The sequence below is a fragment of the Orcinus orca genome, chromosome 6, assembly GCF_937001465.1.
Source record: "Orcinus orca chromosome 6, mOrcOrc1.1, whole genome shotgun sequence".
NCBI classification, from domain to species: Eukaryota; Metazoa; Chordata; class Mammalia; order Artiodactyla; family Delphinidae; genus Orcinus; species Orcinus orca.
Window position 1 is genome coordinate 66,489,140 of NC_064564.1, and position 19,558 is coordinate 66,508,697.

A 19,558-nucleotide genomic window follows, 5' to 3' on the forward strand; every position below is an offset into this window, starting at 1 on the left:
AAAGAGGACCCTCTGTGTTTTATAAACACTGAAGTGCTGCATATGCACTAATTTGTCAAAAGAACTAAAAAAAGACAAATATTCTCAAGAGATTTTATCATAAAAGTATGTCCTATAGAAAATCCAAGTTCACTTTATTTCCTGGCCAAGTTCTCTTGACACAAGTAAACCTTTTGTTGGGATAATGAGGACATGGCTAAATTTTCTGGTGAGATAGAGTTCACCAGAGAATATGTGTACAGACCCCAGGTCCCAGAGGAAATCAAGAAGTGGTGATCCTTCATCCTCCCAAGACGACATCTGTGAATACCTACACCAGGAACCACCTAGGTAATAATCACAATGTGATTTCTTTTTTAATGCAGAATAAATAAGATTCATGTTGGGGGAAAGCTGTGTCTGAGTTGTCAATTTGACCTGTAGGAACTTACTACACAAAATGTGGCCTGAGGACCATCAGCATCTCTTGGGAGTTTTTTTTTAGAAATGTAGACTCTCAGACCCCATTCCAGACCTGCTGAATCAGAGTCAGCCTTATAATGAATTATTCAGGAGATTTGTGAGCACGTTAAAGTCTGAGAAGCACTGTCCTAGGATACCACTTGGTAGCTGATTGCTTCGGGTCTTATGCATTGTCTCCATACAATAATTAATAAACTTTTGGTAATTGATTTTTGGTCATTGAATAAATGATGATCGAGAGTAGCTTTGACATTTGGATGATCTGACCTAATATTACCCATCAATCCCAGATTTTTCCATTTCATTTAGTGAGCACCTGACAAGTTCCAAGCACTGTGCTAGGCTCTGGAAACAGGGGTACGGACAAGAAAGAGCTCAGGAGATAACCATTATGCAGACGATTACTGAAATTTTTATTTAATGGCAGATGAGTAAAGAATTATGAAGGAGAAATACAGTGTGCAAAGAAAATACAAATTGGGTGAGCCTGGTTGCGTCCAGAAGATCAGAGAGTGCTATGGGATCCTGGAGTGGTGCCACCCTTTGGAGGCTTTGGGTTCAAGTGGGCCTCTAGTGGGTGGATCCCAGATAGGCAGAAGAGCAGCGAGGTAGATTACCATTCCCCAGTAGTAAGGTGGCTAAGAAGGTAGGAAGCTGTTGCCTTTGAGCTAACTTTTTTTCCCCTTGAATAAACATTTTTATTGGCCATACGATTTTTTTTTTTTGAGGTGCCGAAAGCTTACATGGTTTGCTCAAATTAGAAATATAATAAACACCACAAGTCCAGAGAGCGTGCAAACAAGAGCTCTAAATAGGGCAGCAGTTCCAGCTCAGGCTTGTTGATTGTTCTCCAGATTATCTTGGTCTAGTTAGACCTGTGGCTAGGCAGCTTCCCCCTTTGCCTCTCACCTTCAATGGGTTTGTCTTAAAGAGATCAGCAGTGTCCCCATCTATCTTTACTGTGGCTTCAGCTGACCTCTTATCATCCGGAAGGACCAGTGTTGTTTTTGTCGTGCTTCTCTCTCCTCTCCTTCCTTCTTTTTTTCTTGTTGAGGTTGCTTTTCCATCTCAGTCATTTCAAGTTTGAATTTGATTTGCATATCTAAACTGCTAATTGTACCAATTACTTACAGTGCTTCTGAATTCCAAAAAAGAAGTCTGAAACTGACCACTTTCATTAAAGTCAGTGTCAGTTTGCCCTGAAATTTGGAGCTATGGAGGCAAGTCCTTTTTTTTTTCCTTAAAAATATATTTTTAAAAGGCCAGCTGCCAACGACTGTATTTTTCAGGTCCCAATCGCTCATGTTTCTGGTGGTGTTTTTCTGTAGTCCAGCATACATTCTTTAACTAAATACTACTCTTGAAAGATCAAAAGGAGTACTCCCTGCTTTCATTTTGTTCTTGGCTGTAGCTCATGGATGTCTATTTTTTTTTTTCTTAATTTACAAAAAGCTTTCTTTCAGAAGAAAAAGAAGTGGCTCTGTGGATCATAAAGCGATCATTAGCATTTACTAATACAGTCTGCTCTTAAGTTGCTTTCCACCACATCTTTTCAGTATTATTTACTGAGCAGCTGAAATAATTGGGCTTTGAATTTTTAGATTACTATAAAGCAAGACCTATTGTCACTTATTGCTGGGTATAATTGCACCATATATATTTAGTGAAGCTATTTATTCATCTCCCTGGTGGATAACTTTGTCAAAATGAGTTGAGATATTTCTGTGTGTGCAGTTGGAATCTAGAAAACATTTGCATTTCATGTAGCACTTCGAAATTATAGAGAGTTTCACAAATATTTTTTTTCTCCAGACATGAGGGTCTGTTCTTAAGTTCCACTCATCTTTTATTATTCCCCCTTGTTTGTTAGAAGAAGCACTGTTCCTATGAGTCCATAGTTATTCTGAGTGGATTTTAAGCCCTAACAACATGGTTTTAAAAAGAGAAAGGAAGGAAGAGAGGGAGGAAGAGAAAGCATTTTAATATAAATAGCTTGTATTTTAATACATAATAATGCATTTGTTCATTATTCAACAAATCTACATTAGGAGCTTTCTGTGCACACTAGTGCATCATGAAAAGGACCATCCTGGTCCCCTTCCTAAAGGAGCTCACGGTCCGTGAGGATGTTATAAGGGCATATACATGGGAGACTAAGCCTAAGCTTGGGGACAGAGACTGCTTTCCTGGAAAAGGTATATTTAAACTAAGCTCGAAAAGATGAGTCATATTTAACCAGGGAAATAGGAGGAAAACATTTTTCCAGGCCAAGGAAGTAGCATGTGCAAATGCCTTGAAGTAAGAAAGGGCATGATGGCTCAAGGAACTGAAAGACCAACGTGGCTGAAGCCGAAGGAGCGAAGGGGAGGAGGGTGAGGTGAGGATGAGGCTGAAGAGTAGGCAGGAGCCAGATAAAAGCAAGTCCTTGGAAGCCATGGTTAGGCTTTGGTCTTTATCCCAAAACCAATGAGAAACCTTTAAAGAATTTGACACGGGACTGACATGATCAGATTTGTAGTTTTCAACCGATTACTCTGGCAGCAGCGTGGAGACTGCATGGTGGATGAGGGCACGAGTGGGAGGGGGAGACCTATTAGGAGATTACTGAGGTAGACCACGTGGGAGAAGTTGGTGGCTTAGTCTAGGGGAGGTCAGATGTTGATGGAGAGAAGTAGACATGTTTGAGAGATACTTCTGAGGACCTAGATATTAGAGATGGGTGTGTGAAAGAGGGCTGTCAAGGGTTACTTCCACGTGCTGGGCTGTACTGTTGGGTAAATAGCAAGGAGTGAAGCTGTGTTTTGGGGGAAAGGTCATTGTTAAATGTTGGAATATTTACTTTGAGGTACCTTGGACCATCAGTATACAGAGATATTGAATAGGCAGTGCGACCTGGAGCTCAGAGGAGAGGTCTAGGTCAAGTTTAACAGTTGATAACCCTGTGATTTCTGATGTGATACAGTTAGGATCCATATATCCAACAAAGTAAAGTGAACTGTTTTTCTCTTTCTGGATGAATTTTGCTTCAAATTAGAAGTGCTACGACAAATATTTAGGCAAATATTCAATCATTAACCATTTTTCAAAAAAAACATTTATTGACCACCTAATACATATTAGGCACCTATTAGATTATGGGAACTGCTAAAACATCTTTCTTTTCTCCATAAGTAAAGTTACTTTGAAGAAAGGCTTAGCCATAGGCATCTAAGAAGGACTAAGTTTTGTCACCACTGGTAAATTAGTAGTAAATTCAGGAGCCCCTTCATTTGATGAAATGAGTTAAGGGTTCATGCTGTATTTTATTGTTTGGCTGAGTGTGCAGCCTTGAAGTTCTTTCAGAATGCTCAGGTTGACTATTTCACATTAGGTCTGATGTTGTAGTTGTTTCCAGCAGCATAAGCATCTGAGTGATTTACAGATGCATACCACTTTTTTTTTTTATTTGAGAATTACAGTTATTAAAACAAAAGATTATCCCAAGAACATAAGGCTCACAATACTTTTTAGTCATTATCAATGACTTCCCTTTATGCTCAGACTTTGGTGAGAATGATTGGTATAATTTAGGATAGTTGATGGTATTTTCTGTAGTGAATTTAAACTACTAATATTTTTCACTTCGTAAAGGGGCAAAAGAAAAAGCATGTTTGGATTCCTTCCAAAGCATATTTTTTCCTTTATCTCTTTAACCTCTTGAGAAATAACATTACCTTGGCATTGTATAGAGGAAATGGTTAAATAATTGAGCCAGAAGGCCATGATTCTGGTTATCCACCTGACACTAGCTCTATGTCTGTGGCAAATCACCTGACTTCTCTAGGCCTCGATTTTCTTCACTTGTAAAATGGGGATAATAATACTAGATAATTTGAATACACGAAAGATGATGGTAATAATGGTTAACTTTTATTGGGAATTTACTCTGTGCTAAGTATTTTCACGTCAGGATTGTTGGCTCTGTAAGATGGCTAAGGACATAAAGCAAGAAACATATCTTAGAAACAATATCTTTTACTCATTTTTTTACTTCTTTGGAGAATAAGAAACAATTGTAATTTAAATTCATCAAATTAAAACATCTGAGATGATCCACATACACCACAAACTTGACAATTTTAGGTAATATTTTATGTAGCCCTATTATTCTTGTGATAAATGGAGTCATGTTCAGGGCCAGGGAGGGGAGGGTTGAAGTTGCATTAAGTAGAATAGTCAAGGGGATTGAGATTACAATTCTTAGCCAAGGTATTTGCTTAAGAATTGTGGGGATCAGACTCAGTGCATGCATACAGTGATTGAATACTCTGTGGGTCTCAATACCTAAAAGGTCATACTTGGAAGGGGTTAATGAATTTGATGATAGTTTCTTGCCCATGGGTGAACCATGGGCATATATATAGGAAGGTGATTTTCTCAACAAAACAAAAAGGAGAAGGGCTCAGAGATGGGATAGGTAGTCTAAAATCAGAACCAGGAAGAAGAGCAAGTAGAAGGATTGGGAGATTTTCTGAGCACCTGCTACTTGCCAGTCAGGCATGTGATGGGAAAGCCATGCAGAAAAGCTCAGCTGTGAAAGAAAGAATATTGGAGATGATGCACTTTGGAAGCAAGTGAGTGAGTGGCCTTGACAAATCTTGTGGGTTGTCAAAGGATTGTCAGTTCTCGGACTGTGAAGCTGCATCCCTCTGAGCTCACACCTTTGTAATGGCTGCCAGGGCTAATGCAAGGTTTTAGTTCCATTATTTTCATATCTGCTTCTTTTTTAAGCAGTCAGACACAGATGACTTTTAGCAAGTACAGAACTTATATTTAAGCAATGCATAATGAAAATCGACGGCTTTTTGTTGAGAAAAGCATGGTGTCAGGAAAATATCCCTGCCACACTCTTTCCTCCTGTCACAGTGGTGGAAATTTTACATTTGAAAGTGAAAAGGCTTAAGATATAATTTTTTAATCCCATCTTTCCTGCCCACTTGCATCTCTTCCAAAGCTTGTCAGGGCCAGATCTGGAAAAGTAAGAGCCATTAAAAATTTGGCATCTTGCACTCTGTTTTTTGGAGTAAATTCAGTGTGGGCCAATTTATGGTAAATTATTCTCTTCGTGTGTGAATTTCCTTTTCTCTCTTGGCAAATTCATGCTTGCCTCTATACCCCTGCACACAGATCTTAAATATACACATTTATTACAGAATCTGTGTGGGATATGTGTGCAAGTGTTAGTGTGTGCCCATGGCTGTACCCACAAGTACATATGCACATATTTGCACCTGTGTGCCTGTATGATAGCAAATTGACTTAAACAGTTTGTCTTGGAAGTTTGTGTTGCTGTATGTATGTTAGCATACATTCTGTTGCAACCCACAAACAGTTTCTCAGTCAAGAGATGACAGAATTCAGCAATCATTTTGGGAAACACCATAGTAAATAAATATATTGCTTAGCTCTGTTAAACCAAGCATGCCAATTCTTAATAAAACTGAAGGCAAGCAGTGGCATTTCTCCTCTTTGCAGTCAAAGACAATTACAGGGGAGCCAGTCCACTGCCAACAGGAAAGGCAGAGCCAAGGCCTTGCGACAGCCCCTTGCACTCTGAATACAGAAAGCTCTGGGTTTAGGCATGGTTATAACCTGGGATTATATGGGGCTGTAATGGCTGCCTCCCATTCAGAGAGGCTGGCTATAGGATGGTGAGCAGAGGCATGGCATGGGAAATTGATTGACCTGCTCTTTGGAGATATTTGACTCAGGCAGTTCAGGGCAAGGTCCCAAAGATCTTTTTTCTTTGCACGAGGCTCTTTCCTGGCATATTTGAGAGCATATTAGCTCAGCTTAGGGCAATTTACAACAGTTTCTTTTCCTTTATGAATGAAGAAGGCACACATTTATGTGCCTTGAATTACTGGTAATAACATGTTCCCAATGGGTCTGTGTATGTTTAGCTCAAGTTGGTGTGGTAGGAAGACCACTCACTCCCTTCACCAGTATTGCTACAGATTTCTCAGAACATCAGTAAAGAAGTTAATGCATTGCATCTACAAAAAAATACAGCCATATGTTGTTATTAGTATTGTTTCCCCATGTGATTAGATATTAAAATAATTATATGTTTTACAGTAATTCTATAGAACATTAAAATAGAGCAAAACCCATAAAGCATTTTACAGCTTTTGCAATGTTGACCATTTGATGTCATCAAGAATGGTAACTGGCCCTACCTAATTAAAAGGCCTTAATGAGCTTACTACACAAGGAAGTCTAGGAAATCAATATGCTTTTTATACAAAGAGTTCATTCTCTCCATTTCATTTAGCATTTATTTAGCAAATAATCTGTGGTCACTTTGAGCATATGCCAAGCACTGTACCCAGTGCTGGCCATAAAAAGATTAATAAGACTCAGTCCCTTATCCTCATAAAGCTCACAGCCTACTGGGGGAGACAAACAATCCAATTAGTGTATCTCCAGGCATTACCAAGGCAGTGGGCAAGGCTTGGTGTGTGTGTGTAGGGAGTGGTCCATTGTGCCTTGGTGAAAGCATAAAGGAAGGCATCACAGAGGAGGTGACACCAAGCTAAAGGTTCAGTAGGATGTCACCAGGCACAGGGAGTAGCACAAGCGGAGGCAGAGGCAAAGCAGAGCATGCTGCTTAATTAGGGAACCGCAGCTGGACTGGCCTGGAGTCCAGTGGGAAGGGTGGGAGGAGAGAGGGGAGGGGACAGGCCTGACCGCATACATGCCAAGACCTTCTTTGACCCGTAGCCTCTCTCTCTCCTTCTCTGTTTCTGTTTTTCTACTTCTCCTTTGCTTTTGCTTACTTAGTTCTCTTTTACTTCATCTATCCCTATCTGTCTTCTGAAATTTGAGAGACCTTTAAGAGAAACTAGAGTTTTAGAGAATGTTTCTGCCATTTTTCTAAAATGCAAAAAATAATGCCTAAAATCCAAAAGATGATTCCTCCAATATCTCTGTTTTCCTCACCTTTAGTATATAGAAAATAATCTGAGGGTGTTGGAGTAGGCTGGGTCAGATTCAGAATTTGTTCTGAGTATATGTCTATCTCCTGGAATGTACTGTGAATGCAGAAAAGGTAGGATGGAGCCTGGTGGTTCTTTTGTATAATCCACACAGCCTATAAAGTGCTGAATGTACAAGAAACTCAGTATTCCCTGGTCCATTGGTATATAGACTGATACTTAAAAAATTGGAAAAATTGTTTTCTTTAATATAGAGTAGCAAAATACATGACAGTTGCTTTTGTATGTAGGCTTTATATATACTTAATAGAAGTACTGTGCTTTTGTAGATCCATGTATATGGAATTGTATATGACTATGTGGTGGTCAGAAACACAGATACACAGAAAATTAAATAGTTTGATTTCTTTTAGGTATATTTATTCAGGGCCAACGACATAGCCTTAAATATATTTGCTCTACTGGCATGTAATCAAAGTGCATTTATTGAGGTCTGATTGTGAACCTCTGAAGGATTCATGCTCTAGTGGATATATATTTGCAGACTGCATGAAATCAATGCTAATAAACAACAACAAAATTCAGGCAACTTATTGTTATGTTTAAACAACCCCCAAACAACCAGTTTTCCATTATTTACCCACTCACGGAATAATTATTTGCTTGACATTGTAGTTTTCTGGCATTGTATTGACACAACATGAATAATAGATGATACTTTATATTTGTTGAATAACCGGAGACAGCCATATGATATGTTTTAAATATCAGTGTTGCACTGTGGAGTATTCTTTTTCCAGTTGTGAATATAATGCCCATGATGAGGTTCCATTTATCCCCAGCTCCTTTCAATTTTTATAAACCAGACACTTGATAATTTCCATAAAAATTTAATATGGTTCAAATGTTGGCACAAAAATAACATATTTCTCTCTACATTGTCATGTAGCTTCTCCAAAACATTTTTTCCATTTTCAGTTTTCATGTTACACCCTTATTTATTTTGCCGCCTCATGTAGAGTGTCCTTTTAAAGATCAGCTGCTGCCCATGACCCAAAATGTTAAAAAACAACAAATTGCCTTAAACCAATAAGAAACACATACACACTGCCCATTTAGGTAACCTTTGTTTTATACAGATTTCTTAATCAAAAACAAGAAGCACAACATGCCAGGAAGTTGCATTTATGAGCTAGTTAATAGATTCATTTTGTACACTAGTATAAGAAGGAGAAACATAGTAACTGGGATCTCTTTATTACAGTTTAGGAAAACATTACAGAAAGGTTTTTATATTAATTCTACAAAACTTTAATAGTTCCAGAAAATCCGGATAAATGAGTATAGTAGGCCATTTCAGAATGCCAGATGAGGGGCATGCACTGAAGCGGTTGACTCATTGAGGCCAAAGTGTCAGTCTCTTCCCCACTCTGGCTGCCCCAGCCAAGCCAAGGGACCGGGAAACTTTGAAGGCTGTCCTAGGAAATGCAAGTGCAAATCTATTTAGGTATTTGGAATCTTTGGAAAATCACTTGGGAGTGCACTGATTTCCTTGAAGTAAAGAGAAATATCAAATTAACCAGGGTTACCCTACCACAATTTTAAATAATTTTCCAGTGAGGCCGCTGCTTCTCTTGGTAGAACTTTGAAATATTTTAAAATCAGCTATTACCTTTAACAACCAAAAGGAAACATAGAAACTCGTTTTCTGTGGGTACCTTCTTCCGTTATGGATGAGAAGGTGATTAGACTGAAAACATGAGTAAAATCACAAAGTGAGAACCTGCAGAGACATCTTCTCCATCCTCGTTACAGAATTAATAGTCTGAATGAAGCATGGAGAGGAAGGAACTCCATATTATTCAGTTTAATAAATTCATGAACTAGATACTTTTTGTTTGTTTGTTTGCTGTACGCGGGCCTCTCACTGTTGTGGCCTCTCCCGTTGCGGAGCACAGGCTCCGGACGCACAGGCTCAGCGGCCATGGCTCACGGTCCCAGCTGCTCCGCGGCATGTGGGATCTTCCCGCACCAGGACACGAACCCATGTCCCCTGCATCGGCAGGCGGACTCTCAACCACTGCGCCACCAGGGAAGCCCTAGATACTTTTTAAAAGCCTCAAAACATTTGAATTATTTTCTTTTTCTCCCTTTATGTAACACTTTATACAAACTGATGTACAGATATATGTAAGATTTGCTGGAGCATCCAGTCCTAATAAGAATGCACTGGGAACAGAAACCACAGGGTGGCACGAGGCAAGCCGTATGTCCAAATGCGAATGAGACTGAAGGAGAAACAAGATCAGATTGTCCCAATGTGCTTCTGCAGTCTTTCTGTTTTGATTTCTTGTCCTTTTTTCCCCCTGACTTTTCTTCTTCTTTCTTTTCTTCCCCCAGACAACACTTTCTGTTCTCTTCCCAACCTAAGTTTAACAATTAGACTTTACTCTTCTGTACTTTTCAGGAGAAAGCAGCAATAGTTTGGTTCATCAAAAGTAAGCCCTTTACTTTTTTATTCTTGTTCTAGTTCTTTTTTAATTTTATCTCTTTTTTTTTCTTTAAATCCCACCAAACTGTACATTTTCAACCTGAGGGTGGTTTCATGATCCCTAGAACCTTACTTCTCAAACTGGAATCTTTGAACATTCAACATTTAGAAGTATGACCTAGGAGATGGTTAGAAATGCAGAATCTCAGGCCCTACTCCACACCTACTGAATCACAATCTGTATTTTAATAAGATGCCCAAGTGACTTATGAGCACATAAAGATGGGAAGCACTGTCCTGGAAGGAAACTTATAAATCTCAGCTGAACACATGAGTCAGATTTCTCGCCTCTTCTCAGATGTGTGGAGTGGCTCTGGGCCCTCAGCTGTGCCTTTGGCCCCCTCTTTCTGAGTCACAGAAGAAGCCATCTTTCATTTATACCTTTTGCAGGTATGGCCATGATTCAAGTGGACTTGAACTCTTGGGCTTACTGTGGAAGTCATCTTGACTATATCCACAGTGTTATAAATATTTGCTGACCTTTCCACCAAAGCCTTTCATCTCTGTTGTCTTTGGGCTGTACCTGGAAGTTGTAAACTAGCATATAATTCATCAGTCAGTCCCCAGCGCTGCACAGCATGACGCAGTATCAGCTGTCACTAATGGGATTAATTGGTCTTGACTGATGAAATTGTAAAACTTATTCTTCCAAGGGTCATAAACACTGAGGCTTAATTGAAATCAAATGTATATTTTTAAAACGCGTGTCCAGCATCATAGACTCCTTTCTGTTTTGGTTTTGTTGACACTGGTGATGGTATAGAAACCTGATTGGGAAAGGTTTGCTGTTATTACTGCTTTGAATATGAACTTGTGCTTCTCAACACTCTAAATTGCTGATTAGGGGAGGGAGTAATATTCTACTTGATTACTGGTTACACATATGGAATAAATCCTATTTTAATGGTGTCTAATGAGTCTTTCCTTTTCAAAACCTTACACAAAAGCCTCTAATAGAAAGGGAAAGTAATATTTCAAAGGTCATCTTAATGCCACTTAATGTCAACAATCTGTAATCAAGCCTATATATATATATAGAGAGAGAGATGGTGATTACAGACCAGTTGTGATCCTTTAAATATGAAATAATCTCCTAAATTAACAAAGTGGTGCAAGCTAAGGGTCTCCGGATTTGAGGTAACTTACACTTTTTAATTAAGGTTTGTTACTTGAAAACAGCCTCAGAGTTAAAGAGATTTTTCTCAGAGTGAGGCTTCATACAATGCAGTATTTTCAAAACCCCATGAGATTTAAAATTCTGTTGCTTACAGTTTCATGCATTGTTCTTACATGTGTCTGTAAAGCCACTGAAATGTGCGATTGGAAAATGATGACTCCCTGTCAGTGGTTTTTCTCAACGGTGAAATGTAGTAGGCGCTAGAAACATGGGATGTTTTGTTGGTCAGGAGGCCACTGAGGGAACTGTTAGGCATACCTGTTTCAGAACTAGACATCTGCTTGGCAACAGATTAAATAATCAGGAGTTTAAAGAATCTCTAGTATGACATTGGCATTCTGGAATTTTGTCTCATTTGCAGTGCAAATGGAGATAACCCTGCTTTATCCTGGGATGGAGATGTTTCCTTTCAGTCCAGGGCTGCTGCAAGCCCATATGACTCTTGTCCCAATTAGAAATGAGTGAATTCTGCAAGACACTTTACTTCTGTCAGGAGATTTTCTTAAGAACATCAACAGTGATTACAAAATGAATGGCATTCCAAACTCACACCGTAGCATCCGAATCTCCTGGAGGGCCCCTTAACACTCAGATGTCTGGGCCCGCACCCCCAGGTTTCTGTTCTGTAAGTCTGGGGTTGGGCCAGAGAATTTGTGTTTCTGACAAGTTCCCAAGGGTATGCCAATGCTGCTGGTCCGCACACCGTGTCTTTGAGAGTCACTGCTCAAGGTTCACCATTGTGTGACCTGTCCAGCCATATGCATTGATCTTGCTTCCATCGTCCCATGAGTAAAATTTGAGTTCATCTTGTTCCTCTCATTGCTTAACACATAGTGCCATGCTCATAGGGCTTACTCAGTATTGGTCAGGGGAAAAAAAACGAATGCTATTTAGATAAAATTACTAATGGGTACCAGACCCATTTCCCACCACCACTCCCTCCCGTATTACCATTCTGCATTTGTCTCTTTTTTTGTTCCACTTTTCCTCCTTCTGCTACCCCCTTGGATTCTGAGAGTTTGTTTATTTGTTGTTTTTCTCTCGTCTTCCTATATATGGCTTGTGTTTGAACCACGGGCAACTTCAGGCCTGATGACCCAGCTGTGTGTCACTGGGCCTTAGGTTCCTGGCTCTACAGGCAGTCCAGGAAGGGGATGACCAGGGATTAAGATATTGGTCAATTTTTGTGTAGAGGTTGGTTCGTGGCAATGACACAAGCAGTCAGGTGACAATTTGGACCTTAGATCTCAGGATAGACTTTGCACTTCAGGAATCTTGATGAGAAAGTATGTGGTCAAATTCAAGGAAACTCTCCTTCTATGATTCTGGCTTACCTTTATGTTTAGATGTTCCTTTACAAGGTGAGACTCATTTTGAAAGATTTTGAAAACATGAAGAAATATAAGTAGAAAACAAAGCATCCATTTACTCAAACACCCAAAACATCCAGTTTAGCTGTATTTTGTAACACTCTTGTGTAGTTCTACCTAAATGTTAGTTTATTTTTAATGCATTGGCATTTAATTGAACTTATAAATCTTGGGGTAAAATTGCCTGAGGGAGAGGAAATTCTTCTGTTGAATTACAGGTTTATTCCCATAATGAATGATAATGATTCATTATGAAATCATTTGCTTTCAAGTTTCATCCAGACACCTTTAGAGAAATGAACAGCACCTAATTTTTTTTTTTTTTTTTTTTCCAGAAGTGGGACTTTATTCATATGATTCAGATGCTGTATTATGTAAAAGACATCCCAGCCACCCTGAAATTCTTCCATAGTCTCTTAGCTACCAGTGCTAAGATTCTCATTACTCTTGTGTCCAGAACCAGTGGCTGGGACAAGCTATGGAAAAAGTACAGATCTCACTTACCCCGGGATGACCTCTGCCAGTATGTCACATCATCTGACCTCGTGCAGATGCTGGACAAGTTGGGGATTAAGTATGAGTGTTATGACCTTCTGTCCACCATGGACATATCTGACTGTTTTAATGACAGCAATGAAAATGAAGACCTGCTTTGGGATTTTTTGACAGAAACCTGCAACTTTAGTACAACAGCACCACCTGATCTCAAAGCAGAAATTATGAAAGATCTGCAAGACCCTGAATTCAGTGTAAAGAAAGAGGGAAAGGTTCTTTTCAATAACAGTCTGAGTTTCATAGTGGTTGAGGCATATATATCCACCATGAGAATGTATTCAAATACTATAGCTTGAACAATTTTGATCATTCACTTATTTGTGTATTAAAATTATAAATATATCTCATAACATAAACAGAGCATTTTCTCTGATATGTAAAATCTAGAAAATCCCAAGATATTCTTGGACTTCCATGTGGAATCATATATGACACTGCTGGTCTTATCCCATCCCTTCTATCGGTAAAGAGACTACATGCTGTCTACATACCACATAATCTGGAAAAATGAAACAACTAAGTTTCACGGGCTTATTGATAATAAAATCCTTTCCATTTGTTGATTACAATGGAATTTCCTGGAATACTAATAAAATATGTGCTATGGATTTTTAAAATAAAAAAAAATAGCTGATAACTTTTTTTTTTTCTTTCAATTTGTCCAGTCACTTTCAGTAAGATTCTAGCTTTTTCTTAACTCAGGGGTCCTGAAATTCTTTTCTCTGTCTCTGGTGTTTTCCTCTTTCATTCCCTTTTCCTTTTTTCTGTGTGTTTACCCAGCCATAAATCTGTAATTCTGTAGTTTTGGGGAGTACATTATCAGAGTTCCATACCAATCAATAAGGGTTGAACTCGGAATGATCTCATACATTTGTGAGACTCACCTCCCCCCAACTCTTTTAAAAAGTACTAGATGCACTTTGAGCAAGTATAAGGAAATATTTTAATGGAAAATAACCTGAATTATACTTAAGGGGTTGATGGGCATTGAGGTGTCAACTGTGTCATTATATGTTTTCCTAATATGTTGTTCTGTCCCAAATGGTCAAACACAAGGAGTTACAAAGAAGGGTAGTGAGAACTGCATAGAAAAACCCTCATATATTCATTCATTCTTGAAAATGGGTGAGATTTAGGGGGGAAGGAGAATAAAGTAATATAAATACAAATCAGCCTATGAAAATGTGTAATATTAACATCAAAATCAATGTGAAAACAAAAAAGTACTTCAAAAATGTTCATATAGGGTTTCCCTGGTGGCGCAGTGGTTGAGAGTCCGCCTGCCGATGCAGGGGACACGGGCTCGTGCCCCGGTCCGGGAAGATCCCACATGCCGCGGAGCGGCTGGGCCCGTAAGCCACGGCCGCTGAGCCTGCGCGTCCAGAGCCTGTGCTCCGCAACGGGAGAGGCCACAACAGCGAGAGGCCTGCGTACCGCAAAAAAAAAAAAAAAATGTTCATATAAAATCATGCATGGCAGCTCCTTAATTGGCTATTAAGAGAAACCAGTTTGTTTGTTGGAAGGTGAGCTATAACTTAATTGTGTTAAATAACTGTGCTCTTTTCTCTGCCATTAGCTACCCAGCATCGAAAGACCTGACAAGGTGTAATAAATTGATAAGTACAATAATTCATAATTAAATTTAATTATGAATAATTAAATTACAATTCAGAAGAATCACAGTATGTTCTAATGACATAGGACAAGAATAATTTCTCTTGCCATGTAAAAAAAAAACAAACTAAAAATTATATCATCTAAACACAGGGTATCTAGACCCTAAATCAGGTGCCTTTGTATCATCCTGTTTGTTTCAAGTAATATAAAAGAATTGATATTGGTTTCCGGGCCGGTCCTGATTAGCACCCACGTTGTGTGGTCCTAAGGTGATAACCTCTGTTATAACTGTAAATTGGTGGTGATACATCTGCCTTATGAGTCGTTCTGGGGATTAACAAGACCATGTATTCAAAGGTTTGGTGCCTGTAAGACTATTATGTAGTAAAACTATGGGACTTTTTTCCTAGTTAAGCCGATTGGTTTCTCCCTAACTGTCCTTGAGTAGGTTGACTCTCCTTTCTTTCTCTTGTGACAAAGTGAGATCACCCTTGTGGATTAGCTTTTGCGTGGAGAGGTATATGGAAGCCTGCTAAGGGTGTACAGTGCCACCGATGCTAGTTTCTCAACAGTTTGAGCTTCCTAATTTAAATTTAATTTTTTAAGTATCCAGAAATCTTTTAGCAGGGCAGGTTCGTTTTTGTAGCAGCGGCTGGCGGGTCGGCCTCTGGTGCTTGGAGAGCAGACAGGATGGGTGGAGCTGTGCAGTGTTCCCTGGGCCTCGCCCAGACACCTGGACACTTTGCAACCCTTGAGAGGACCGGAGGGCAGGACGGTGCCGCAGCTCTTGGGGGAGTCCAGAGCCGGGTGATGGAAAGTAAGGATCTTGTCTCTGGCCTTGGGGATGCAACTCTGGGCGCGGCTGCTTCCCTGAAGCGCACACCTGAACTTTGGCCAGGTGTGCATCATCAGTTTGGGGGTTATACTGAGACACGTGCATCGTCAGGTATAACTCCCATAACCACAGCCATTCTGTCTTCCCAGTCAGGAAACTTCATCTTCCCGACCATCCAGGAAAGGGACAGGGGCAGCTCGTTAGAGCAACTCATAAACAACTTCTTCAGCACAACTTGGCTGAAGGTGGAGTTGGTTGGCCAGAAACCTGTACAGCTTGACAAACAGCCTTCGGGAGACGTCCTGGCCTCGAGCTCCTGGCCCTGAACTCTTCGGTCCTTGTTGTGGCCAAAGTTCCCTCGCACGTTGGAGCCTACTGCTCTGCCGGGTGTTTTGTTTGTTCATTCATTTTAACAAACATCATTATTGCATTTTGAGAGTGACCCTGTGAGGTGGGCAGCAGAGGGATCATTGTTCCTATTTTTCAGACGGGGAACAAGGTTTAGAGAAATGAAGAGCCCCACTGACCAGATGAAATTTAGTGTGGCAGAACCATGCCTGAACTAAGTTCTAAAACTCAGGTTAATGCTCATTCAGTTGCAAAAGGAAAACTCAATAACATCTTGTTTAGAAATCAGAGGTAGTCTACTAGCTTGCTAAAGGTTTGTAAGGGAACTGCAGGCGACCGTTTTGCTTTCATACACCACACGCACTACCCAGCAACTGTGCTTCTCTGGAATTTTGTGGAGACAGCCACTAGTTGTGAGCCATGGATCTGGTTAGAAGAACGTGGGAGAACATGCGAAATGCCAAAGATGGTCATGTTTTTCCTCTTCTCAGAAGGATGGAGAATTAGTTTAGTCAACCTTTTCATCGTGGTTTCTTTGATTTCTTCAGGAAATTGAGAAAGTGTTTCAGAGCACAAACACTGTGCTAGGCCACATGGGTGCCAATCCTGACTCCATCATTGTGAGCTTAACCCTTCTGTGCCTCAGTTTCCTCATCGCATCGAACTTGGATCTGCCGGCCTCCCTGCAAAGCCAATTTACTCAGCACCTAATTTCTCTTCTTGCAGAATTGTTAGTGTGGCACGCACGTTCAATCAGGTGTGATTCTCTGCATACTCCTGTGATGGGTTGGGTGTTAGGCGCACCCCCATGGAGCCATTTGTCAGTTCTTCCATGCTGGATTTTATTGGTTTGGCGTTCATGGTTTCTTCCCAGTGAATTTCTTCAACAAGAGTGAGTGGTTGATGTTTATTATGAGCCCCTGAATGCATGGGGTTGCCTTGTTCTTGCCTTTATTCATACAACTCAGTGTGGTCAAATCCCTTCACTCTTAATCTTTTCTCCTGAAAATTGTATAATGCTAGTACAAGTACTACAAATACTTTTGTCTTCTGGCCTTTCTTGTTACAGAGGAAACATCTGAGATCATTTGGATTTTCATGATTTTACTGATAATCTTTTTCTTGTCATTTTCAGTCTGGGTGCTCATATTTTCCTCCATCTTTGCTATTTTTATTTTTATTTATTTATTTTTTGTGGTATGCGGGCCTCTCACTGTTGCGGCCTCTCCCGTAGCAGAGCACAGGCTCCGGACGCGCAGGCTCAGCGGCCATGGCTCACGGGCCCAGCTGCTCTGCGGCATGTGGGATCTTCCCGGACCGGGGCACGAACCCATGTCCCCTGCATTGGCAGGCGGACTCTCAACCACTGCGCCACCAGGGAAGCCCATCTTTGCTATTTTTAAAAAATGGTCAGGATGTTCTGAGCTATAGTTTACATTTCACTGATTTGCTTGGAATGTAGCAAGCTCTTTGGTCTTTGATCATTACTCCTGTTAACAATAACACTAGCAATTAACTGAGTTCAACTGGACATTTACATGGACATTTAACTGGAGAGACCTTAGAAATGCTAATCTACATTCAGTTTACATCTGATGAAGTGGGCAGTTGGAATTAGTTCTAGGACATGTTTGGGATCCCCTCTAATCACTCTGTGGTAGATCCAGGGGTTTTATCTGTCTGGTGCTCACAGAAACCTCATTAATATATTCTGAAGTGGTTCTCCACTCCCATGTTGGTGCTGAGACAATGCAGCCTTCTCTCTGACCAAGAGCTAGGGTGACTATAGAAGGGAGTGGGTGTTGGGGCCTACTCAGGTCTGGGTATGCACCCCTGGAGTTGGCCCCAGAATGGTGCCCACCCTACAAAACAGCCTTGCTAGGAACTAGGCTACAGGCTTGATGCGTCCAAAACCACAAGCTCATTTTAGACCTAAGTGTGGTCTACCAGGTGATTCTAAGACAAATGAACTGAGTTCCAGAAGTTTGCACTGAGTTATCATTCAGAGTGAACCTTAAAAACAGAGGTTTGGTTGGCAGAGGCCTCTTAGCCATGAATTGGGGGTTATCTTTGAGTCCCTTTATTCTCAGATTTGAGACCCATTTGAAAACCTGAAGAAATAAACCACTTAATTCCCCTCTCCCTCTAGCGATATAACATTATATGCCTTTCACTCTTCGTCAGCAATCATCTTCTGTTCGGGCTAAATTTATTTTTATGTGAAATAGAAATCAGGAAAACACCAAAATTATTTTAAGCAAAATATCAAAATTGAAATAAACCAACATATGTCTGTGAAACATGTATAACTCTCAATCAAAAATAAGTGCAACTTTCATAAATTTCTTAAAATACTCCAGCATGCAAAATCTGGACAACTTAAATAGATGGAGTTGTGACACGTTCGATTATTCTTCCTCCTTAGTTCATCCTTTACTTAAAGGTGAAAATTCAAATAACCAAAACCTGGCCAGCTCTGGGTCATCCCTTCATGGACAATGTACTCATCTGTTATAATAAGTAAGAGAACCAAGGAATTTTATAGGATTTCTTGTAGTAAACTTAAGTTATACCTGCTAATTTTTAATGAAAACCATCTTCAATTTACCCTTCTTTACTTCTGTTCTCCCCACCAGCCCCACATTCCTCTCTAAGGAGTGAGGTTTCTTAATTGCAGTAAACATACTATGTTTTGTTCTGATAGTTTGGGGTCTTTCTTCTTTGGGCCATGCTCCGCAGCATGTGGGATCTTGGTTCCCCGACCAGGGATCAAACCCGCACCCGCTGCATTGGAAGCACAGAGGCTTAACCACTGGACCACCAGGGAAGTCCCTGATAGTTTTTTAATTGCAGTTTTCCTTGCATTGGGAACTCTAATGGCATTAAAATTGTCAAAAGGACATAATATTCTGGGGCTTAGCATCAAAGAGAAAGTTAAAGGATAAAGGCCCATCTCACATTTATGCTTCATGTATAGGCTTTCTCTAACACATTTTCTATTAGATAGTCACTTCAAGGATTGAAATCACTTTGACCCTCTAATAGTAGCTGATATTTTGCCCACAGAAGACAGTAAGTAAATATTACCATCAATAAATATTATTGACAAACCAATGAAGCATTTCTTGAGATCTTCAACTTTTTATTTTAAGCTCTTCTCTTTAAGAACCAGGTAACAAAATTTCTTTAAAAAATAGAAGTAAATAAAACTATAACTTTATTTGGAATATGATTTAGCAGTAAATGAATTGTCTTCCAGTTCCTTTTTAAAAGCATGTTAAAAACTTTATCTCATTAGGCTTGGCATCACCCTGTATATTAACAGGGTCACTCTTGGGAGTTGAAAACCACTTAAGATAGAGTTAAGAAAGTTTATGATCTTAATGATTCAGCAGACACATGTCCTTTTCATCTCTCACTCTTGGATATTCCATTTACTTTTTTTCTCATACATCACTCTTTTTTTGTTAGTTTATTAGTTGTGAAAAGTTTCTTCCTTCCTGATTCTTTCAATTTGGACCAATTTGGAAATGGAAAAGTGTGTTAATTTTTTAACAAATCTTTAAGGCACGCATTAGTGTATTTTTATTAACTGAGCCAGATGGCTCACAGCAAATTTTCTCTGACATAAGTAATCACAGAAATCAGTTTGGGACCCAAATCTGG

At 39.8% G+C, this 19,558-nt stretch overlaps 2 protein-coding genes and 1 pseudogene across 2 annotated transcripts in view; 2 read left to right on the forward strand and 1 right to left on the reverse strand.

Moving 5' to 3' along the window:
- Nucleotides 1–13,614, forward strand: part of LOC101285802 (histamine N-methyltransferase-like) — a 37,893-nt gene extending 24,279 nt beyond the window's left edge. The window contains exon 3 of the mRNA XM_049711233.1: nucleotides 12,873–13,614. Coding sequence (XP_049567190.1) covers nucleotides 12,873–13,388 — 516 coding nt within the window. The 3' untranslated portion in view covers nucleotides 13,389–13,614. The remainder of the gene's footprint in view (nucleotides 1–12,872) is intronic.
- The window catches only part of GLIS3 (GLIS family zinc finger 3), a 375,244-nt gene that overhangs the window by 248,252 nt on the left and 107,434 nt on the right, over nucleotides 1–19,558 (forward strand). The gene's annotated exons all lie outside the window — the stretch shown is intronic.
- LOC125964750 (ribosomal protein L18-like) lies at nucleotides 14,627–16,753 on the reverse strand (annotated as a pseudogene).